Source organism: Macaca mulatta, chromosome 1 (genome assembly GCF_049350105.2).
Source record: "Macaca mulatta isolate MMU2019108-1 chromosome 1, T2T-MMU8v2.0, whole genome shotgun sequence".
In the NCBI taxonomy this organism is placed as follows: domain Eukaryota; kingdom Metazoa; phylum Chordata; class Mammalia; order Primates; family Cercopithecidae; genus Macaca; species Macaca mulatta.
The window spans coordinates 32,860,986-32,885,751 of NC_133406.1; the positions used below are offsets into that span (position 1 = coordinate 32,860,986).

General features: G+C 42.8%; 2 protein-coding genes across 3 annotated transcripts in view; one reads left to right on the top strand and one right to left on the bottom strand.

Moving 5' to 3' along the window:
* The window catches only part of LOC114679329 (uncharacterized), a 168,490-nt gene that overhangs the window by 129,825 nt on the left and 13,899 nt on the right, over positions 1-24,766 (top strand). The window contains exon 6 of one of the 2 annotated variants that reach the window (XM_078000417.1): positions 17,464-20,019. The exons of the other annotated variant lie outside the window; for it this stretch is intronic. Coding sequence (XP_077856543.1) covers positions 17,464-17,511 — 48 coding nt within the window. The 3' untranslated portion in view covers positions 17,512-20,019. Of the gene's footprint in view, positions 1-17,463; positions 20,020-24,766 lie in introns of those variants that run through there. 2 annotated transcript variants of the gene reach the window in all.
* The window catches only part of TNR (tenascin R), a 425,227-nt gene that overhangs the window by 90,659 nt on the left and 309,802 nt on the right, over positions 1-24,766 (bottom strand).

The window sequence follows — 24,766 nt, forward strand, 5'->3', positions numbered from 1 at the left end:
AAAGGCCTGGCCTAATGCTGTGGCATGTCTGGAAGTGCTGCATTGGATATGTTCATCTCCTTTAAAGAGGTCCCACTTGTTCTGGGACCCATTCTGTGTCTTTGGTATGAGACAGTGGGTAATGTTTAAATGAGATGCAAAACCTGTCTCCAAAGGCAACAACTTAGAAGGCTCGAGGGGACTAGCAGAGCCTCCTCTGCCCTTCACTCTCTTCCTGTATCTCAGATGAGTCAAAGAGACTAGAATGAGTAAGAGTCGAGGACTAGAACCAAAATAGGCCAGTTAAAGAAATAAACTGGTGGTAGGAGAAGCAGGATGCCATGGTCTGAATGTTTGTGTCCCCCCAAAATTCATATGCTGAAATTCCCAAGAGGATGGCATTAAGAGGTAGGGACTTTGGAAGGTGATTAAGTCACAGTGGCAAAACTCCCATGAATGGGATTAGTGCCCTTATAAAAGACGTAGAGAGAGTTGGGCACAGTGGCTCATGCCTGTCATCTCAGCACTTTGGGAGGCCAAGGCAGGTGTATTTCTCGAGCCCAGGAGTTTGAGACCAGCCTGGGCAACATGGCAAAACCATGTCTCTACAAAAATTACAAAAATGAGCTATGCGTGGTGGTGTGTGTCTGTAGCCCCAGCTACTCGGGAGGCTGAGGTAGGAGGGTTGCTTGAGGCTGCAGTAAGCTGAGATTGTGCCACTGCACTCCAGCCTGGGTGACAGAGTAAGATCCTGTCTCAAAATAAAAAAGAGATAAGGATACTCCTTGCCTTTTCTACATGTGAGGACACAGCTAGAAGGTGCCACCTAAGAACCAAAGAGTGAGCCCTTCCTGGACTCTGAATTTGCCAGCACCTTGACCTGGGACTTCCCAGCTTCTGGAATGGTGAGAAATAAATTTCTTTTGTTCTTAAACCACCCAGTCTACGGTATTTTCTTTTAGCAGCCCAAGTGGACTAAGATGGGGAAAATAGGGAAAAACAGAGAAGGAAGGAAAAAAAGAGAAGGTGGAGGAGAAAAAAAATGGAAGAGTGCTAGGCTGGTGGAGAAACATAAGAGTTTCACAGGTAGAGTGAGAAAATATAAACCTGAGGGATAGATAATACACCCAGGGCTCAACGATACACTAATAGTTGTGAGCAAGACAGATGGTTAATGACACTACAAATGGGAGTGCAAGAGAGTTGCAGTAATTCGATAGATTGATACTCAAGAGATCCGTGCATTTCCATTGATTCATTTCCTCCACTCCAGCTTCCTTATCAATACAATTATCACGGCCAGCACCAGAGGTTTCTCCGGGTAATTTGTAAGAGGTGGATAACAGGATCATCCTCAAGGCTGATTTAGCGCCTAGTTAATGAGGTGCTCACTCCCCTCTAGGGAGACCTGTGGGGAGAGACTTGGGTCACCCAGGTTGGCTGAAGCTTGTGTCCCACCTAAAGTTGTTTTTCTTTTCCTCTTCCTCCTCCACATGACCTCGTCTGACCTTTGAGAGACTGGGAGGAAGGACTGGGAAGGTGAGGAGGAAAAGAAGTAGCCAGAAGGTACCCACATGCCTTTGAGCTTTTTTCTTTTCTTTTTCTTTTTTTTCAGAGTCAAAACAGGGTGGAAAAGACCAGCATGGGCCAGAGGGGCCTCAAGAAAAGAAAAAATAAAAGGTGCAGGAGGGAGAATGAAATGAGTGTGAAGGTTGTTGGGCAGGGAAGGAGAAGTGACCTCCTGGGATTGGGTGGTGGGTGCTTGATTTGGATTTTCCAGCTTCTGCCATTCGTGGTCCCCACTCTGTTCTTAGGGGTGATTTATAAACCAGAATTATGTCTGTGGAAAATGACACTCTTTTTTTTTTTTTTGTTAGAATTCATTTAAAAATAGTTTCCTCCCTGCCGTTGGGATGCTCTGTCACTTGGAGAAAGAGGGTAATTATGAAAGATGAGGGTGTAATGTGATTACAGCCGGCCCCATTGTGTCAGTGGAGGCAGCACGGGGTTGCTGGGAGAACTCCGAGCCAGCTCCTCTCCATCAGCGCTGGGCCTTTATTGGGCCTGTCAGATTTCTGAAAAGAACCCGAGGGCAGAAAACTCCCAGCAGACAGGACTCCATGGCTGGCCCAGAGCTGTCAACAAGGACATGGAATGGTGTGGGAGGATGTGCTGGGCCAGCCTGGGTGCCGCCTCCCACCAGGTGCAGCTGCCCAATGCCCCTGACCATGTGCTCTTTGATGTATCCCCATGTGGGAATCTGCAGGAAGGGTCTTTGGTTCGGAACCTAATGGATCCACACTCATTTTTTAGCACATGCGGTCAGCCCAGTTTGTTCATGGCTTCGTGTCAGTGTGGATTAGGAGAAACCTCAGTGGCTGGCATATGGGACCCAGCTTCTGGTCTTGTCCTCCGGTTCTGCCTCGTACTATCTGGGAGAACTCTAATTGGCATTACCTTTCGCAGAGACTCCTTCTTCATCTGGAAAATGGGATCTTGAGTATCAATCAAGGGAATAATGAGAGTAATGAGTATATCATTATACTCATATCATTATACCAAGGGAGTAATGAGTATATCATTATACCAAGGGAGTAATGAGAATATCATGACTGGAAGTGAAGATTGGAAGTGAAGGTGAGGTCAGCTAGGTTGGAATTCCCACTTTACAATACAACTGGCAAGGCTGGGCAAATCTACTGCTGGGGTGGGGGCGTCTATTTTTTTTAGGCAGATGCTGATAGAAAGTCTGTCTTGTAACTTTAGATCTAAAATTTTATGATGCATGAACTAGATTTCCCTATGATAAATAGAAGCCTAATTTAAGTGAGAATTTATTTGATTTTTATAGGCTACAGAGAATTCTTAACATCTGTAAAGCATCTGACAATTATATGTATATAATTATATATATACACACATATATATTGTATATATATACACACAATATATATACACATATATGTGTATATACACACATATATATTGTATACAATATGTTATAATTATATATAATTGCATATATATACACACACATATATATAACAGATACAAATACACAGACATACATACATAAACATATTATATATGATCCCATTTAATCCTCACAAGAATTGATGAGATTATTTCCATTTTATAGATGAGGGTATGGGAATGATTTGCCCAAGATGCACAGTAAGTTAGAGCCAAACTAAGTCCTGAATCATATTTCCAGGCTCTCAGTTCAGTAGTAGACACCATAGCCTCCCTTCAGCAGCTGCCTCTATCCTTGGGAAGTAGGTAGGATATAAATAATGAATTCCCAATTAATCTACACCATTTTGGTCAGAAATTCTTCTAAGCACCTGACCTTTTGCTATCATTAATGTCTATTTTTCATCTGTGTTTCTTGAGCTTGGAGAACAGCGTGTCACCGTTCGCTGTTCAATTATTCTTCTTGAAGAGTCATATTACCTTTCATCTTTTTCTTTTCCACATTTAATACAACTGCAAAGAAAGTGTCTTTGCAAGAAAGATTGCCAGCCAGACTGTAGCCCAAGTTGATGGTTTCTGTTTCCTGCCCACATCCCTTAGAACAGATTGAGAAACTGGTTTGAAATATAAGAAGTGGCCTTTTCCCTCATGGAGCTTATGATCTAGTTGAGAAGACTAGGCTGATATACATGAAACTGAAGAACAAGGCAAGCCAGTCCATTTTTATGTACTGAATTAATATTACTCATTTAAAATTAGTGTTTTAAAGGTAAGCAGACATGAGTGTGGGAGACGTGACTGGAGAAGGCTTCGTGAAGAGACAGTATCAAAGTCCAGATGGAGGGGGATGGTGGAGGGTAGAGAGGAGTTGTGGGTGGGGAGAGGGGGTGGCAAAGGTTATAAAATCAGCAGAATTAACTGGAGCCCCAAGGCCAAGTGAAAGGAAGAATGGCTGCTGAAGGGACCATCTTCAGTCTTCATGAAGGCTTAAAGTCGATCAACACTGAAAATAATACATACATACTTCGTGTGTGCCTGTTAGATAAGGGACTGGTCACATATTAACATATTAGCAGATGGACCACTGGATATCAAGCTCTGGAAACACTACTAATATGTGCTAAACATGGGCTCAGAACTTCTAAGTAATTATAACTGTAAATATAGGAACTGATTGCTTGCTTTTTTTTTTCTTAGAACATTGAAACCCTTTAGAAACAAACAAATCTTAGGAATAGTCACCTTTGAAAATTATACTCATCCACATCCAGAATACAAGATAAATTTATCTGCCCTAAAAATATCAAATGACAGATTCAAATATCAAATTCATGCTGCTTCCAATTATATAGCATAACTATATTGGAGTTGATCCTTCCAGCAGTAAGCAAATAATTGCTTTCGTATATTGGATAGCCATTCATTTCTTCAGATTACTTGTGTGCTAGAAAGGGCAACGTATTAAAGTTCAGCTCTAGTGGTCTAAAGGAGTTATTTACTTCATCGTGTACATTATGTCTTTTAGAGCATTAAATAGCACCACCCTGACCCAAAGACTACAAGCAGGTGAATTATACCTTCTAGTGCATGAAATAACATAATTATTTTCTACCTGAAGTTTGAAGAAGCTCTGAGAGTACTGGTATACGGAGCAAAACCTGCTTAATTAAATTAAGTTACACACTGATTGCATGCCAGGAACGGGACTAGGTTCCATTCCAGATGACGAGGTCAGGATAGAGAAGTCTCAGGTGACTCCCTGTGTGACTAGGAGAAAGATATTCATATAACAAGAATAAATAGCAGGCCATGAGGAGTACCATATCAGAGGTATGGGAACTTCTTCTGGGAGTCCAGCAGAAGGTGGCATTTCAGATGCAAGATTTCTCTAGAGAAAGACTAATGGAAAAGGTGACTTTTGAGCTGGGTCTTGAAGAATGAGAAAGATTTTGAAAGGAGGAGGCAATGGAAAACGCAGTTGAGGCCAGGCGGGGTAGCTCACACCTATAATCCCAACATTCTGGGAGGCTAAGGCAGGTGGATCATGAGGTCAGGAGATTGACACCATCCTGGCCAACATGGTGAAACCCCGTCTCTACTAAAAATACAAAAATTAGTTGGGCGTGGTGGCGCACGCCTGTAGTCCCAGCTACTTGGAAGGCTGAGGCAGGAGAGAATCGCTTGAACCCGGGAGGCAGAGGTTGCAGTGAGCCGAGATTGCGCCACTGCACTCCAGCCTGGTGACAGAGCGAGACTCCGCCTCAAAGAAAAAAAAAAAAAAAAAAAAAAAAAGGCAGTTGAAGTGGAGTAGAGACATGTTTGTAGAAGGGCTTGGTTCCTAGGATAGTACAATGTAGGGGTGATTGTGTTCAGGGATGAAGTGTACTAAGATGTCAGAGAGCCTTGATTGGCATTTTTAGAAATTTGCTTTGTATCTGTATGCTTGTTGAGCCAAGCCAGCAATGTTTTCAGAGAAGGGCATGATATGATTAAGAGGCCCTTTGACATCTGCAGTTGCAATTGGCCCCAAAGATGAATATCAACCTCAAAAACATAAAAGATTTTCTCTTATCGCTTATCTTATTTTGCAGTTATTTAGTCAGTAAGGCTCAGATTAGCCTTCCTCATTACTTTAGAGAATGGTTCTTCAGGATACATAATTTCTTAAATTCCCTTTCTCCGACTTTCTTGACAAAATGCATTTTGCTCTCCATTAAGTTATACTGCATCATCTTTGTTCATTATTGTTAAAAGGGGTGCCAATGGAATTCAAATGTTCTTTTATTAACTGCTAAATTTAGGATATGTATTGTAAAATATTGGACTTTTAAATGTGTTCGATCTGAATAAAGACAAGAATTGACCATTTAGCTACATGCAGCTGCCTTTCTGACAACGTAAGAATACAGATGGCACTGAGTGGGCTCCGAGGGATGTTGATAAGCAGCACGTTTTGAGGGTTCCCAAAGTTCATGTGGGATCCACATAGGTTATAAAAAAGCCCACTAAGGGGATGCAGAACATTTCAGGGGGAGTTGGGGTTTATATCTGAAATAACTTGGGCATGGTGTCCAATTCCTCTGTGGCACGATCTCGGCTCACTGCAACCTCTGCCTCCCAGGTTCAAGCGATTCTCTCCTGCCTCAGCCTTCCGAGTAGCTGGGACTACAGGCGTGTGCCACCATGCCCAGCTAATTTATATATTTTTAGTAGAGAAGGGGTTTCACCATATTGGCCAGGCTGGTCCCAAACTCCTAACCTCAGGTGATCCACCTGCCTCATCCTCCCAAAGTGCTGGAATTACAGGTGTGAGCCACCTCACCTGACCCCAATTCCTTTTTACTGGAGTTCTTATTCCTTCAGCACAACTTTCCTTTCTCCCCCAGCCTTTGTGGTGCACTGCTGTGCAAGACTCATTCTCTTGGCACACACACTTCTTGGAACTCTTCATTTGCTCCTCCAGAGCTTCTTTCTTTCCCAGGAGGTTACCTTGTCCTGGAGCTTCCCGTTCTGCCGAAGGGGACCTCCACCCAGAGAGCTGAGGCGCAGAGGAGAGTCAGGCCCTTGCTGCCTCCCTGGGAGGCTGCCTGGGGCTGGCTGTGCCCCTCGGCTGAAGGGCACTGCTTTTCTCAAGGTGACCTTCTCTACACCACTGAGCAGGCTCTATTTGCAGGTTTTGGTAGCCTCTCACCCACACCTCTCACCTCTTTGGGGGCTGAAGGATGGTAGCAGGTCACGTTCAAAAAGACCTGACCACCTGGACACAGTTCCCTCACTGACCAACTTGTGGCTGTCCAGTGCCTGTCACTGCAGGTACTAACAGGAACCGGACTTCCTGGAGGGGCTGTTTAATCCAGATGTTTCTTCCTGTCCCCAAGTCTGTTTGGAATTTACCTTCCTCTGTGACTCATTCCCTCCGTAGTCAAATGCCAAAGTGATAGGAGATACAGCACTGGCAATAAATTAATGCCTTCTGAAAACCTTTTTGGAAACAGGTAAGCCTTATACCATAAATAACAGTGACATTTTCATTTTAACAACAGCCTTCAACTAACCTAACAGTGGACATGGTTCAGTGTGGCTTCATGCTGTAGCAGAGAAGAAGATTTATCGCCTGTAAAAGGTTGCAACATTTTTTTCCACATTGATCTTCCTACCATTCCCCTTTTGAAAAGCACTAAAATGAGTCAGAATAACAGAACACCTCGTATTTGTAGAGCTCATCTGAGTTTTCAAGGTGCTTTCATAAACATAATCTCGATTGATTCCTCTACCAATTCTGTAAAGCATGTAAGGTGGGCCTATTGCTCCACTTTACAGATGAGTAAACTAAGGCTCAATCCTATGGATAACAAGCCATGAAGTTGGTAGTAAAGAAGTGCTCTGAGGGTAATGTATGCTATCTCTGAGAAATTCACAAATGTAAAAAGGAATCCAGCTCACATCTTCTTTAGTTTGTTTTTCTCATAGGGAGATTGGAAAAATACAGTGACATTTAAAAAATAATAAAGGTGCAGGTTTATTTAATTATTTATCTTTATTTTTCAGGAAGAATATGTTCTCTGAATTTTTTTTTAAAGTTTCAGCCTTCTACTTTCTCTGCTCTCTGGATACTTATAGTTGCTTTAGCGAGCAGCTGGCTGAGGTGGGGATGTGGGAGCTCGCCAACATGGACTCCAAGCAGCAGAGATGGACGTGGGTTGAGTCTGTAGTTGAGGGTAAGATGAGTGAGTGAAGCCAAAGCCAGTCATTGCGGAGGGAAACCTTGCTGTTTCTCTCTGTGGATTTACTCAACAATTGTCCTTCTCCAGGACTGGATCACCAGTCCCCCTGAGGCTCTCAGATTTCCCTAGCAAAAACTCAAAACTTGATTCTTTCCTTGGAGTTCTTAATAGGAAAAGCTATTTCTTTGATCCTACTTTGCATTATCAAACAGGATTGCTGCAGGGAAATCATTATAAAAGCGTTCCCCCCTGCTGAGCAAGACACTAGCTCTATTCACTAAATAGAAAGCCCAAAGCAGGTGAGCTATTTCCCAAAAGAATGATTTTGATCATTTTCCATGTTATATTCATCAGGGGCTGTTAGAAGATAATTATGAGATAGTCAGTGACGTGTCTTTTTACCATTCCAGAATATTATACCTTCATTAGTCTAGACCCACAAATGTGTCTAGAATGATCCAAACTTTTTATCTGTAAGATAACTCTACGGTATTAAGTCAACAAGGAATATTTATTGCCTTTCTCCAAAATAACAAGATCTCTGGGCTCTTCCTAGATGACCAACAACGTGGGACTGTGGCCAGGTTTGCCCAAACCAGCTGCATTTGATTAGGAAGGGAACATCCCCACGACCTTCAGGCTAAACTGATCGGATATGATTATATGCCCCAGAGTTTGCGCATTCTGCCCTGTCCCAATCTGCATGCGGGGTTGCACTGTGAAGGAAAGGAAAGGAAGGGCTTTCTTAGACTGACATGTACATAGTCTAGGCACATGCCAACCAGTCTTCTAAGGGCTTTACATATTACCTCATTTCATTCTCACAGCAGTCATACAGACTACCTTTACTATCCCATTTTACAGATGCAGAAATTGAAGAAAGTGAGGTACAGAGTGGTTAAGTGACTTGTCTAAAAGTCACAAAGCCTTTAGGTGAGGGCACCAAGATTCAAAGTTAAGCAGCCTGACTCCACTTTGAAATTAGACTTTGAATGTCAAGAGCTGTATGCAGATGACTGGGAAACCTTATGAGAAAGAATTTGTGACATTCATCTCCCTCTCTGAGCTCCAGCAGAACTTGTTTTTACACTTATCACAATAGTTATCTGCAGAGCTGTTTGTTTCCCCCCTGGAGGGTCCCTAGAGGGCAGAGTCTGTAATCTAGTTATCTTTTATCACAGCATTCAGCATAGAGTCCGAAGTCTAATAGGTCCTGTCTCTCTTTCAATACATATACGCACACATGTGATGTGGTTCTAGCCATCCTTACCTACCCAAGTGTCCCGCATATTTCCACAAATTGGTCTTTCCTGCTTCCCAAGTTCCTGGAATTTTTCTCTCTGCAGTGCTATCTGGGAGAACTGCTGCTGGGAGTGTGTGGGGTGGCCCCGTGAGGGCTGGGACCCACTGTCATGCTAGCCATCAGCACAGTTTATTGTTCGGGTAACAAATGTCCTGCCTACCCACTTTGCAGCCTGTCTCACTGATAGCTCCAGGATTACAGGTCTCCCCCTCAACCCCAGTTTCTCTTGATTACAGCTGCCTGTCACATTGTTTCTTATTATTGCCCTCAGTAACTGTCAGACAATCCACACCCCCTAATTGTCTTTCCCTGCTACATGTCCTCCTTCACTGAGAAACTGGTTTCCTGGATTACACAGGCCCTATTGGTCTCTCATAGATGCACCTGCTTCTCAGAAATGGAGTAATCTTTGGCCTTCTTTGTCCTTGGACTTGATGAGATGGTTGACTGTGAGCTAGGATATAGGCGCTCCCCTCTAGGGGTCTCTGTTAGGGAGATTCTAGATAGGGGTCATTGCCTGGTGAACAGGTCACCTGCTTTGGAGACACAATGCCTATCTGTCTCTCGTGCCACTTCCATTCTCGGGCTTTATGAGCTTGAGCAAGTCGTGTGACTGCTCCAAGTCTCAATTTTCAGATCTGTGAAGTAAGGACTATTTATAGTGAGAATGAAGCATATGTAAAAGCATTTCATAAGCTACAAAGTGGCACGTAATTGATGGGAAGGTATCAGCATTGTTAATACATCAAATATAAAGAAGCACACGGTGTTCACTTCCTTGTGGGCCACAGGTTCATTATGGGCCATCCAACCGTGGGGTCATCTTTCCTCTTCCATCTTCCTCAGCCTCAGACTTAGCGGGGTGCAGGTGGTAGGGTGGGTCATTACTGGGTGCTAAATTGATTGCTGAATTGAGCAGAATTGAGGATGCTTGGGTGACTCTAAGGGGCAATTCCCATGGTGGCATTTGTGGTGCGTCTTCTCGACCCAGGGTGTAGATGAGTACCATTGCTTCATGCAGATGATCAGTGACTCTCAGGGAATGGTCAACCCTGCTTTCCAGAGTGGGGCTGACTAGGATGTGAATCGAGATCTCAATCCCCTAGGAACTGTGAGGATTCCTAAAATATTCCTTGGTTTTTCCTGTGCTGTGTGGTCCATGAAACTGGATCCTAAGAAACCAGAGGGGATCCAGGGGTTGGAATAATCCACCTGGATGCAGCAGCTGGACCTGAGGGTTCAGAGGCAAGCATCATGGTCCAAGGTCAAGGCAGGCTGGCCTGAGCAAGGCTGGAGCATGGGGCTGCAGGACTAGGGTGGATAAAGCAACATAAGAGGGTGCAGCCAGGGTCAACTGAAACTCACAGAGCTGGATTAAAACCACTAGGGTCAGAGCCAGAAGGAGAGGAAGCACTCAACAGAACCAGGGGTGAATCTCACAAGTTCCAGCCAGCCAAAAGCTATGGGCCTTGTGGGTTAGAATGCCTGCACCAACGCGCTAAAGATAAATCAGTAAGTCTATATTGAAAAAAAGTTTTTTTTTTTTTTTCTGATTAGAAAATCTATACGTATTTATTGTAGAATAACTAGAACATGCAGAAAGACTGTATTTTTAATTACTGATTTTGGTGGTTTTTTTTCCACTTTTTAATCTGTGTTAATTTCCATAATTGAGATTGCACCCTATTTCGAATGAATACTTCAAACCAACAAGTCCTCGGTCTTGCTGTCTCTGGGAAGCACTGCCCAGTGACTCTGCCCAGACTTGCGCAGGCCTGGAAGGCAGGTCTAAGGTTGACTTGGGTCTGCATTGGAAGCCGGGTTGCACTGTCAAGCAGGTCTGATATGCCGGGCCTGGACAGGCAGTGGTAGGAGCTGGGCAATTCCCAACAAGGGAACAGCTTCTGTACTTTCCCCTCTGCCCTGGCACCAAGCACACATCTCTGTCAGTGGAGGAACTTTGGTAAGTGTTGACGAGGAGACCAGCTTCCTCTCCATTAGCAGATGTGCAGAATTGTGTCTAAACCCCAGAGCTGTTATAGGGGGCATTTTGTTTGGTCCTGATCAGAATAATGAACCGGGCTGATTAGAGAAAGTCCTATGGGAGGGAAAGGTCTGCTCTACCTGACCCTGGGGTTTCTGACTAATCTGAACAGCAGGGCCCTTGGGCCAGTGGACCTGAAGCTCAGGGGAAAATAAATGTCAGCAAGGATGGGAGTGACTGGACTGGAGGCCCAGCAGACAGGCTATATCGGGATGCAAACCCCCTGATTCCCATTCTCCACCCAGCAGCAGCTAGTTGCCGCCAGAGTATCAGAAGCTTCAAAGGGGGTTGGAAGGGACAGTGGCCAAGTGTGAGTGGAGCACAGTAACCACTGGCTTCTGTCTGGAGCACGTGCTCAGAAAGAGCTTCAGATACTTGGATACTAAGCAAAAAATATCAAGCTGAAGACCCTGGAGGGTGACTCAAGCCAGAGGGCTGTAGTAGTGTTGCCTCTGTCAGCAGACCTGGGGGCCCAGGGGAGGATGAGTTCTTGCCCTCTAGAGAGATTCTGGGAGTAATTCTCACCCCAAGCACTATAAGCAGACCTCAGGACTCAGATTTGTGGATGTTATTCTGGGCTTATGAAACCACTGTCAAAGACCTTATGTTAAGAATACTTGACGTAGAAGACAAGACAGTGCCATAGGTGTTGAGCTTGGAAATCATACAGCTCTGGAATCTAGTCTGAGTGTACTAGCTGTGGCACTGTGTGCAAGCAATGTATTTTCTCTGAGCCTCCGTTTTCTCATCTGTAACATGGAAATACTTAATAATGGCATTGCTCTCACAGGGTGGTTTTAAGCGCTTAATGAATAATAGATATTAAGTATTTAACATAGGGCCTAGCACAAAATAAATGCCCTAAAAAAAGTACTAGCCTGACTGATAGTGTTTTCTGAGGTGCCATGTAGAAATGAAGCTGAATGAGCTCTTACCATCAGGAGTGTATGATATGACTCTCCTGGGTAATTCATAAGCATGGGATGGAATTGGTTTTTATAAAAATCTATAACATTAGTTCTTGGAACAGTGTCCTCCAAAGCTGAGAAAACGGCCTTAATTGACCACTACTGAGCAAGGTAAAATGGCAGCTTGGAGCAATGGGATCTGTTTGCACACTTTCTCCCCACACATTGTTCCCCGTCACTGCACTTGAATTTGCAAAGAGTAGTTTTTTTTTTTTTTTTAACATTTCCATAGGCTGGGTCTGGGAACATAGGATCCATCAGGCCCTTCTTCTCTAAGCAGTGAGTAAGGTTAAAAACAATGCTGGGAGTTTCAGGGCATTATTGGGGTTAAACAGCTGTCACAATGCAGGAAGTCATAGCTTCCACGGTGCCTATGGCCTTGTATCATTGGGATAAGGCCAGGATTACAGCCCCCTTGCATCACTGGGATAAGGCCAGGATTATAGCCCTGGGTGGGCCTTAGTCTCTGCCACCTGTAAGGCCAGGGTTCTTTAAACCATGACTTGCCTCCTTGCTGTTGTTGGGTCCTAAATCAACCTGGAGCTGGGCTTTTGACTGCTAGAGGAAGCTGTAACGGGAGCCCGCTGAGGTCAGGGAGACTCAGCCTCCAAGATAGTGCAGCATTTATATTCTTCTAATTTAGTTACCTCAAAGGATGAAGTGTTTGGAGTGGTAGATTCCCTGAGTAGTCTGGAGAGGACACTTTTCTGGCCACACAAAGATGTGCTGAAGGAAGAAGCATATCTCTATGGATAATATTAGCAACATAACGTGCAGTCTAATTTGCCTTTGAGGGGTGTTGCTTCTTGCTCCTGGGATACTGGAGTGCTGCGTTTCCTCCGCTGCCTGAATCTACCAGGGCCGCAGTAGCCACTGGGGTCCACTGTTGGTGCTGTCACTGCTTCCCATGCCAGCCTCTGCACCCTATGACTCACAAGGATGGATGAGGAGGTGGTGGTACAGCTGCCCTTCTCTCCTCCTTTAGGGCAACCTCAGGAGAGCTTGCAGAGTTTTCACGGGCAGAACTTGAAAGTGACAGGACTGACGTGATACATCTCTGAATCTCCCTAGTCAGATACAAATCATAGCCTTTGTTGTTTATGCCAGGACACCCTGACTCAAGGAAGTCCTGTTGCATCATGGCCAATTTAGAAAAGGAATGTTCAAGCACCTTTACTCTATTGACCTTAAAAACGCATTTTACTTTGTAACCTAATACCTAATACATCTTTAATTATTGTCTAGTGTGTGTGTATATATATACACGTGTGTGTGTGTGTGTGTATGAAACCAAAGACTCACAGAAGAGTATTTACCTTTACTAAACGCCATGGATTCCCTCCCTCCCTCCCCCCCTCCCTCCCTCCCCCCCTCCCTCCCTCCCTCCCTCCCTCCCTCCCTCCCTCCCTCCCTTCCTTCCTTCCTTCCTTCCTTCCTTCCTTCCTTCCTTCCTTCCTTCCTCCTTCCCTCCCTCCCTTCCTTCCTTCCCTCCTTCCTTCCCTCCTTCCTTCCTTCCTGTCTCCATTTCCCAGGCACTTCCTTCCCAGCACCAAAAAATGCATTACAGCAGAATGGATTTGGGATTGGTGTCTAGATTTTTAAATAAAAATCCTATCATTTTTGTAGCTTTGGGGAACAGTTGAGGGGAAAGTTAAGAAGATAGACATTGTACTTCTTTAACCTCAAGATGTGTAAGTTGGTGAATTCAGCAAACAATTACTGAGTAGCTATTGTGTATCAACAGTAAACCAATACCTTGGCATTTAAGGGATTTTTGAGGGAAGCTTTTCATCAGATCTAGAAGCTAATTTGGTTAGGGCTTGTCCCTCTTTGTCCTTAATGGTCTTCCTTTTTAATTCTTGCTGTACTAGGGGCTATGTATCCCTGTATAGCTACTGCTGACCAGCATCTCCTACTCACCGCGTAAGTCTGGTGAGATGTGGCTGAGGAAACTGATACAAGCTGCTATGGCTGGGTTTCAAATCCTGCTATGCTTATTATTGTTAATGATGACAGGACTTGTAGCTGACATTTACATAAGGCTTTAAAATGAAAACTTGCTTAAAAATACATCATCTAATTTAATTTTCCAAGCAACCCTGGAAGTCGAAGTTATTGTTGTCATCTTCATATTATATATGAGGAAATTAAAGCTTAGGGAGGTTAAGTAAATTGTTCAAGATTGCACATTTGTTCAAATCAACATATGTTTTTTGAGCACCTACCAGGCATAATATTATATGTTGGCAATATAACATGGAATAAAGTGTCCGCTATTGGCTGAATTCTGACTCAAATGCAAATCTCTTTATTTTGAATTTCAAGCTTTTTCCCCCATGCTGCACGATTCTCATTTTATGTAAGCGGAAATGCTCACCAACTACTCTTAGTTTATTCTTGGTTTGACTTGACTCATCTGTCTGTCATCTAGCATCACTTACTTAAACAATTAACTGGATATCCAGGGAAAGAATCCATTCTGTTTTCTCCATTTAGGGACTCTCTTTAAACTCATTTGGGACCTGAAAAATTAGGCACCCCTCCCTTGGGTTTTGAGACTTCTAGTTATACATTTGGTCCAAATAAAGCAGAAATCTGAGCCAAGGATTTAAGAGTTTCATCCTTCCATTTTATAGCTCAGTCCTCAGAGGGATATTTTCATGGTGCTCTAGAACATTCTATGATATGGGTTGTGATCAGAAGCAAAGCAAAGGGAGAAAAAAGTATTTGTAAGGGGTTCTTTGTGTCAAATAAATTATAGAATCATAGAATTAAATAGCATTAGATTTCTTTGCAGAAGAAATTTTCAGAGTCTTTAACATGCAAATCTGATTTGTGAATCATTGAGATAGATATAGATTTGTATGTATATATAGATTTAGAATTGATATATAGATAAAGATACAGATTATAAATATAGATAAATATAGAAACGGGAGGCGGCATCAAATGGTAGTTAAAAGAACAGATTCTAAATCTGGACTGCCAGAGTGAATCCTGACTCCAGTGGTTGCTCTCTTGTTTCAGTTTCCTCATCTGTGAAATGGGCAAAATAGAGTTATGAGGATTAATTTAACTAATACCTACAAAGCACTTATAACAGAACCTGCGACATGATCAGTGCTCAGTAACTACTAGATGAAATACTAGTATCTAGCTGAATTTGGCATGCAGAGAATCCTGAATGTAAGACAAAAGGGCCTTCTATTAAATAGCATCTTATGAGATTAATACTACATGAAACACTCTTTGTAAAGTGCTTTCCAGGAATGTAGAGCACAGGTTGGAATAGGTGGAGAAACCAGGTAGGGTCTAGAATATGGAAGAAGAGTTTTGTATAATGTCACTGATGGAGGAAAGATGTTTTCTCTGGAAGAATTTGATCCTTGCCATTGTAGTCTCATCGCCAAGAACGCACAGGTTGGTAGCCCAAGAGCCTAGGAGCCCAGGGATAACAAATAAGTGATATGTGTGTTTTTACTTCTGATTTTTCCCTCATGACAGACATTGCTAATTGATCACAGCACACTTTCCTGCCAATCTTCTCACAGTACTTTGTGCAACTCTATAAAAATGATGAAATATGTATGTGAGACACAGCCTACTTTATATCCCTGGGTCTATTATCATTTGGTGGTGAAAAAAGTGGCAGTACTTTACCACAACTGTTGCTGAAACCCCAATATATTGCTTCGACACAAATTCTATTGCGCCAACAAATTCTCAGTCAGCTTTGTTTAGAATTGGCTCTGCTTAGAGCCTGAGGAAGTTAAATAATGGCCAAAGTAATGGTGGCCATAGTAATAGTAAAAGTGAGAAATTACTGAATGGTAACCTGGATGACTCTTAAGAATTAACTCCCTCAGAAGAATTAAGTCAGGGGTCCTGAAATCAGAATTAGACAACAGTCTAAATGAGAACATTTGTTTTCTCATATTGCAGACTAGGAAGATCATTCTAGTAGTTTAAATCATGTTATGTCCTGGAATATTTCCCACCACTCCCACTCTCAACTCTATGTACTTTCAATGAGTACAGACTCCAAGACATGGAATCAGAGAGCAGAATTTAGAGATCACCTTACACCTTTTATATTTGACAGGTGAGGAAAACCAATTCTTAGTGGTAGAGCTAAGACTGGAATGCAGGTCTCCTGAATGCTGGTTCCATGCTCCTTCCACTGTAGAATCTTCCTCCTTCAATGCTGGCTGATACTTCTCCTTTACATCCAAAGATAACCATGTTTTTCATTGAAATCTTTCAAGTTTCTTCTCTGCTTTCCTCTCACTGTCTTTAGATAAAACTTGTTTGGATCTACCATATAGAGAAGAGGGCTCAGGGAAACATCATTACTTAAAGGAAAATTATTACTGCAATAATGAGTTGTTTTATATTTTGTAGTAAAAAATACAATTTTCTTTGGGAAGGAAAATTTTGTTTTAACTATTTAAAGTATTTTGGAGCGTCTCTGGGGTCCAATTTGGGCATCCTTATGTTACATGTCTGTACATGGACTGGGGGAGATATGTGACCTCATCATCTGCTTTTTCTCATAAGAGTACCTATTCCAGGAATGGAATCTTTCACGACTCCCCACAGGGCCCAGGGAGCAGCCTGCGTTTTGCATAATCATCTGCATGACATTCAGCAATGGACATTCTCAAAACTGCCTTTTCATTTGTGGACTGTACCAAATGGACCTTTAGGGAGGAATAAATCAATTGGGAGAAAAATCTGAACCTGAATCCTTTCCTTGGAAGTTTTAAAATATAAATTTGTTATTAAAAGTATTTCAGTTTTCTTCTCAACTACGTGGTGCTGAGAAACAATAGACATGTTCTCATGTATTTATCTAACAAGCATTATCAAGTGCCTACCATGTGTAGACAGCACTGTCCTTGGTGTTGATGATAATATAAAACAGATTTAAGAACACAGTCTGTTCTACACCAATTTAGCTTAAATTCTTACTAAGGTGATACTATAGGTGAAATTCCCACCTTTTTCCTCTTCTCTCCCTTCCATGGGGGGTTGAACTAGCATCCCCTCAGTCCTTTAGATCCTAGGAAGCTCCAGAGTAAAACTAGCTAACTTGGAGAGGTCACTATTTCTCCTAGGTGGCCAGGAAAGTTTCCACTGACAATAACATTTTTTGTTTTTTTGTTTTTGTAATGGGGTCAGGCTTTAGGCAGAGGAGGAAGAACCCATGCTTTCCAGCACAATCACAGAGAAAGAGTAGTGGTCAAGGTGATAGTCTTCTGGTCCCTTAAGGGCAGAGCCAGAAAGCTGATGAAAACAGATGCTTGTGAATGGTGATTACTTCTAGATAACCTAGTAAAAGGATCAGCCAGTCTTCAGGTCTCACAGGGGTGGAGGTGGGGAGCAGGGGCTGTCCACATTCATTTCTCTTGTTTATGGACCATAATCTCTCTCTCTCTCTCTCTCTCTTTCTCTCTCCCTCTCTCTCTGCAGGCTACTGATGGAGGTAAGAACACCAATGTACCTTCTTCCAAGGCTTGAGATCTTGTTTCCCTAACTGGCAAGATATAAGAAGGCATCATGTGTGAGCTTCTGCCTGTGGGGAGGGGGCCAGGGATATGGGGTTGCTGACTGGGAGTGTTGAAGCAGGGCCTGCATATAACAGGTGAAGGAGGCATCCACAGAGGACAATCTATCCCAGAGGCAGGTCTGCAAGGGGTCATCTAAGTGAATGGCAACATTTACCCTTGAGATGCTGACCCTATAGTAAAGAACTCCGAGAACTGTCTGGTGAAAGTTGATGGCCAAAGGTGGCCAAAGTTAGCCAAAGGATAGGGGAACTGACTGGTCCCATTTTCTAGGCACAGCAGCAGAAAAGACTGGAACAACTGTGGTTAGAAGTAACAGCAGGGAGCCCTGCACCAAGGAAGACACAGAAGAAAACCCTCAGCTTCAGAAACAGGAATCCAAAACTTGCCCAGGCAGCAAAGCCACCCCTAAGGATAGAAAACAGGCACCCTGAAACACCTCCATTACATTTTCCTTTCCCTTCTTTCTATAGCCTTTTAAAAAATTTCTCCCTTGTTCTTATTCCCCATTATCTTTCCTACTCTCCTTTCTTTCTTAATTTCCTCCTTTCATTTTCTGTTCTTCCTCTGCTCCATTTTTCCTTTCTTCTTTCAGTTTTCCCATTATTTCAAAGCTTGTTCCTCTTGATGAGTATTTTTTTTTATTGCTTTAGTTTCCATGGTATTGTATTAGGAACCTAGGGGCCTCTGCTCTGCTCCTCATATACTTATAACCTAAATGGAGCCGAGACTGCTGGACTTCACCCAGTATTCACTCTCCTCTTCTCTTTTGGTGGCAAACACATAATGTTATTTGGGGCCATATTGCATCCAACTCAAAGACTGCATAACCCAGTCTTTCTTGTTAGGAAGTGGCTAGGTAATCAAGGGAGGGCCAATGAGATGTAAGTTGATTATAATGTGGGACTCTGAGAAAGTTGACCAGCTGTGAAATGTAGGAGCTGACCAGCTGATAATTGCACCCTTTTTGCCCTTTCATCTTCCTTCTTCCTATTGACTGGAGAATGGGCATGATGGCTGGAGCTCCAGAAGCCACCTTGGACCATGCAGTGAATGTGAGGATGAAAGCTACACAATCAGAGGAGTAGAGAGAAGACAGAAGGAGCCTGGGTCATGCTGACACTATGTGTCCACAATACTAGTGCTGAACTGGATGTCTCTGGATTTCCTATACATAAGAGAGAAATAAATTTCTATATTGTTAAGCCATTGATACCTCCAGTCTCTGTGATTATAGCTGAACCCAGCCCTAGATGATTCACTAACCTCATCAAAAAATATTTCACATGCTCCACTATCCCCTCCTAGATCATTTCCTCTTCTGTGTTCACTATCAAGTAGGACTTCATGCTTTGAGAATAGCCTGGGCGCCGTCATGTTAGATGGCTCATCTTAAGCAATGTAGCATCTCTCACTCTGTTTTCCATCCAACAAACCCTTCACAGAAACAACGTGGGACTTTGGGGAGTTAGGGGATGTCACAACTGAAGGCCTACGTCCTTTGTACTTGCAGTAGTGCCTCCTACAGAAGTGTCATATGGAGAAGCCAAGGCAATATGTCTGAGGCTGTCAGCTACTGTCCAGAACCTTGGGCAAGGCAACAATTTATGAGACACCTTTGACTCTGAGTGTATGAGAGGGCTTCATCAAGCAGACTTTGCTGGCTGTGTTGTATGTACATTCACAAAGTAATTTACAGTTCCCTTGGAAACATGAAAAAGTTTGGGTCTAAATTTAGAGTGTTCACTCTGAGCTGATGTAATAAGCTCAAAGAATATTCAGAATGAAAAAACATGGGACAATACACTCATCAATCTATAAACATCAAGCCCATCCATTGCATCACAGAGACCACAGTTGCTTCTTCAGGAGGTTAGTACCCTGCCTGCTTCTCACAGTCAAGGGACAGAGGGGAAGTGACTACTTTTCTGCCTGCTCTAGGAACTCTGGTCCTCAATACATTATTTTTTGGTTTACTCCTTTGCCTTCTCAGTTGTGTGAGGCCCCATGACATTTGCCATCTGTCTTCTGTTAAATTTTCTTGCAAAGTGTCTCAGTGTGTGGTCCCAAGGAACCAGCATGCAAAGCTCTGGATGCGGCCAGATTGCATTTTCAAGATTCGTCCACATGCTGGTTTCCTAGGAAGTTTATGACAGCTTGTGAGGTAATGCACATCCATTTCCAGAGAGCAGGCGTGAGGCAGAGCACTGGCAGGAATAAAAGCTCCAGAGAAGCTCCACCTTTTATGTTAACATATGGGGTGTTGACTGTCCCTGGGAACACAATTCCTTCCCTGGGCCTGAATTGGAGATGAGTCCTCCAACTGATCTTGCTCTGCTTCCTGTGTGTCGCCCTCCCAGCCATTCTCCAGATGGCTGGACAGAGGATCTGGCCAGCACCGCGGCTGCTCGCTGGCACCCCCTACTGGCCTGTAACACTGTGACCTTCCCGTCGCTTGCCCTGCAGTTGGTACGTTGTCCATACTAATTCAAAAAAAGTTTATCTAGTTACTGAACAAAACCATCTAGAAACCTTGAAATGTCTCCCCAACATCTATATTCCAAGCTCATTAACTCGACAATAAATGTGCTCTATGATATGACTCTGTTTAGGCCCCCAACCTTACCTCTTACCGTTCCTGGCCCCTTGATTTATGTCCAGGAATATGGTATGTGTGTTCCTCCCTATTTCAGTTCCTACCATGTTTTGGTACACAACATGAAGTCTCTGAATTCTCTGAATTTACTCCTGCTGCTTCTCTTCTAAAACACCCTTGATAATTCTCAGTTCCTTATTTTCACCCCACCACATGCACCTTACCTCACTAACTCCTTAAGTTTGAGACTCTGATATCACCTCTTCCAGGTAGCTTTCCATGATCTTCACCAGGCTGGGGTAATTGCTTCTCTTTTTCACTCCCACAGCCAGCACTCTGTCATTGCACTTTTACGTTGCCTTGGTAATATATTTTCATATTTCTGTCTTCTCTGTTAGACTTTGAGCTCCTTAAGGACAAGGACTGAATTGAGTTGGGAAACTGTTGGAAGGTTATGAGCCGAGGAGTGACATGATCTGACTTATGTTTTGAAAGATCACTTGGCTGCTTATGCAAGATGGTCTCACGGGTTGGGGAGGGTGCAAGTTGGACGTAGAAAGACCAGTTAGGAGGCAGGTGAGACATGATGGTGGCTTGGACCAGGGTGGTAGTGGAAGAACAAGTATGTCATGGTCAGATTCTAGATACATTTTGAAGGAAGAATTAATGGGATTCCAGCCTGATGGATTGAGAGAAAGAAGGAAGTAAAAGATTGTGCCAGATATTTTGGTCTGTGGAAATAGAAGATTGACATTGCATTAACTATGATGGGAAAGACCATGGAGGATCAGGTTTAGAACAGGGAGTAATTAAAGGCTCAACGGCGGACATAAGAAATTTGAGGTAGCGATTAGAACTCCAGGAAGTCATACTGAAGGGAATGTTGAATATATGAATCTGGAATTCAAGGGAGAAGTTGGGCTGGAGATGTAAATTTGGTGAATATTCATGGAAATGGGTGGCATGAGTGTAGGAGGAGAAACAAAGGATTCCAAGGACTGATCCCTGTGGCACACCAGCATTTAGAGATTTCATTGCTGACGAGAGCCCAGCAAAGGAGAATGAGAAGGAGGGACTATTGAGGTGAGAGGGGAACCAAAAGAGTAGATTCACTGATACCAAGTGAAGATCATGTTTCAGGGTTGGGGGAGGATTCAATTCTGTTAAGAGTTGAGAATAGATTCAGTAAGATCTGTTAGTCCTGTTAGATCCTCAGTCTGAGGACTGAGAGCTGACCATTGGATTTGAAAATGTGGAAGTCATAAATGATTTTAGAACAGAGAAAAATAGATGCTACAGAATAGAGAGGATATTTGCTGGACTGATGTCCTTAAGTAGGAGAGAGGGGATAAGATCCAATATGCAAATGAAGGGGACTGGTTTTAGATAAAAGCCTAACCACTAGAGGCAAGGTAGAGTATATGGCCATAAAAGCAAGCTGTTTGGTAGATGAAAAGGTGGGGGTGATAGAATTTCTCTTTTGATTGCTTCCTTTTCTCAAAGGAATAGGAAGCCAGGTCATCAGCTGAGTGTGAAGGTGAGAGCATATGTCTTATTCAACTCTGTGTCATCTTCTTGTCCCCAGCAATTAACATGATGCCTGGCACGTGGTTGGCATTAACACACGTTGGTAAATAAGTGAACTGGAGGTCTGCCAAATGACTTGACATTAGGGTTTTTGTTTTCTTTTCTGTCTGTCTTGGAAGTGTAATTTCACTCTAGTTTTGATCTGTTTTATGTGTTCAGAACATTTGTTGGAATTGTGCAAAAAGAGAAGAGGGGATATCATGATAGAAAACAACATGTTTTGACTGAAAATATAATAGATGAGTGCTTTCATGGTGTATGCATATAGTGTATTTATATGTATATGTATGTATGTTATAAATATGCTTACTTTTATACCAACTTAAATATTTGTTAATAATACCAGGTACTACATATATATTAAATGAGAAGCAAATCCATCTTAGATTATTGTTCTTCCCTATTATAGACATGGACTACATTCTGCCAGCTATAAAAATACAGATACTTTCAAAAGATTGTGGGAATTCAGGTTCATGGATGACCAGCACAGCTGTGAGTGTGTGTTATTGGGGGGCTCTAGGTAGCCCCTCGAGCTACATTGTAGAAATCACTACACTTCATCTACTTAGTCCTGAAACTGGCCTTAGTAGGACCATGTCCTGTTTTGCCTTCCCAGCTGATGATTTCTGACCAGTTATTTCTCAGTGACTTAGCCCAAAAAGCTCCTAATACTATATCATATTGCCAAAAGAAGAACATGAGGAAAGGCTTCTTTAAAAAATCTAAAAACCAAGGTGGTGGGGGTTAGATAAGCAAGGAAGAGGAGTGTGAATTACTAAAAAACAGAACTGAAAAGTTATGTCGAAGCGTGACATATTTTGCATTTGGAAGTCTTCCCAACCCGAAGCTAGCTGCAGTGGTAACAGAGGGGGAAAAGCTGGCATCTGTTGGATGACGGTGGAGTCTCTGGGACTGCCGTGGTTTCAATCTGCGGAGGGGCTCCCTGTTTATCTTCTCCCTAGCGGGGGCTCTTGAGAAATACAGCTGGTAGGCAGTGCAGTCAATTTTAGTTTGCCTCATTGACCTATTTTTTTCACATCTTATTTTCCTCTTGGCTTTTTGCACCCTCTCTTCTCCCTTCTCTTTCAACCAATTCATAGAATTCACTGTGAAAAGCAGGCAGCAGGGCCTGTAAACTAGTCTCATAAATTTGGACAAGACGACCCCCCATCAGTTTGGCTCTGAATCACAAAAGTGGTAGGGGGCTTAAGTAGGAACAAGATGAAAGCAAGTGGAAGTGAAGTGGCCCCAGGGTCATGCCTGAGGAGAGGGTGGAAGACCAGGAGAGAGATGGCTTCAAGCATTTATATTGAATCCTAGGGCTCTGAAATTATATTGACTGGATTATTGGAACATTGAGAGTGAGAAAGTGGTCTCAAGGTCAACTCAGACACAGAGATTGCATTTGGAAGCCCCGAACCATGACTAGAGGTATTGTCTGTTGAGATAGATGCATACAGAGCAACCAGGGGGAAGAGGAGAATGCTTCCACCTGTATCTGCCCTGGCATGCTTCAGCCATTGGCTCTTCTCTTTCCAAGCATTAAAGTATAATAAATAGGAAAAGTCTTGTCAACTGCCCAAGACCATATTTATTCAAATCAGCCAGAACGGGTTTCTCAAAGCAAATGTCAGCCTACAAAAAGGTGCAAGTGATTTAGGAGAACGTAGTCTTGAGACAGCTCCAAAACAGGTCATCATACTCAAAGACAGTTGATATATTTCCAGGCTCCACAAATTCACCTATACTGTATACCTTGTTGTAAAATACCCATACTTTTCCAAGTGTTCAGTGCTATTTTGGTTTTAGAAGGCTGTAATAAGTGTAAAATGGGTTGTAAAGATAGTAACATATTCACCCTTGTATATTTACAGCATATTCCTGTAGGCAACTTGTAGCTCAATGGAACATTTACCCTGTAGTATCATTTTTCAATAATATTACATACATTAATAAAGGTAATTTAGAAAAAGCCCCATAAAGTCATTTGACTTTTTTTTGCCAATTGCCAGAGTAATAAAAATGTCTTTACGTTATGCTGTAATAGAAAAGCTGTGCCCTTTTGCTTGATTAAGTCCGTTCAGCATTTACAACTAGATATTTGTGTCTCACTTTATTACCATCTTATTTTAATTTGAACTATGGATTTCCTCCTCTGAATGGTACTACCCTTATAGTTTTGGAGAAGGGTACTCTTATCTTGCACAGCAGGAAGATCAGAGGCGTGAATCTTGGCCTAGGATGCCCTATCTCTACTAACTGCTCATGGTACTTAGGTTATACCCCAGGCTCCCAGGACAATCAGGTCTTCGAGTCAATGCTTAGCAAGCATTTACCCATCATCTTCTACGTGCTTAACTCTGTGGTCGGAACTGTGGCAGATACTGAAGCAAGGTTGTAGTCTGGGGTAAGAAGCTTTTAAATAGCTTTGCTAAGGGTCTGGGGTAGAAGGTGAGACAGCCTCAGTACATGTTTCAGCTTCTATAGGTGATTACTACATTTCTCTGCCAGAACCAGAGAGAATTGTTTTGGCCTTCAGAAAGAGGGAGAATAGAGAGATGGGAAGAAAGAGGAGGGAGGGTCAATGAGAAAAGAAGATAATGAGTTAGTAAGGAAGGAAGAAGAAAGAAAAGGCAATTCAAAAAGATGGATCCTGAGATTGATTGCTTCTTAGTTTGAGAAGTGATTTCCTTCTTTGTAACTTCTATAACCTTCAGAAAATTTTACTGTCCCTACAAATGCTCTGGTTAGGGGTTGGTTTTTTGGGGTAAGGGATCTGCAGAGGAATCTAATAGAGGACTGGATTTCTAATTGATGTGCACTTAAGGCACAGGGGCTCATAAAACTGTTTATGGGAGAGCTTTAGGCTTCATCTGGCCATGGACTTGGGGAGTGGTCTGTGTCCATTAAATCTAGATCTCTTGGGACAGAGAGACCTCAGCCAACTTCTGAGTTATGCCATAATCAGAGACTCTAGTCAAAATACTTATAACCAGATAGGAAAATTAAAACCAGCATTCAA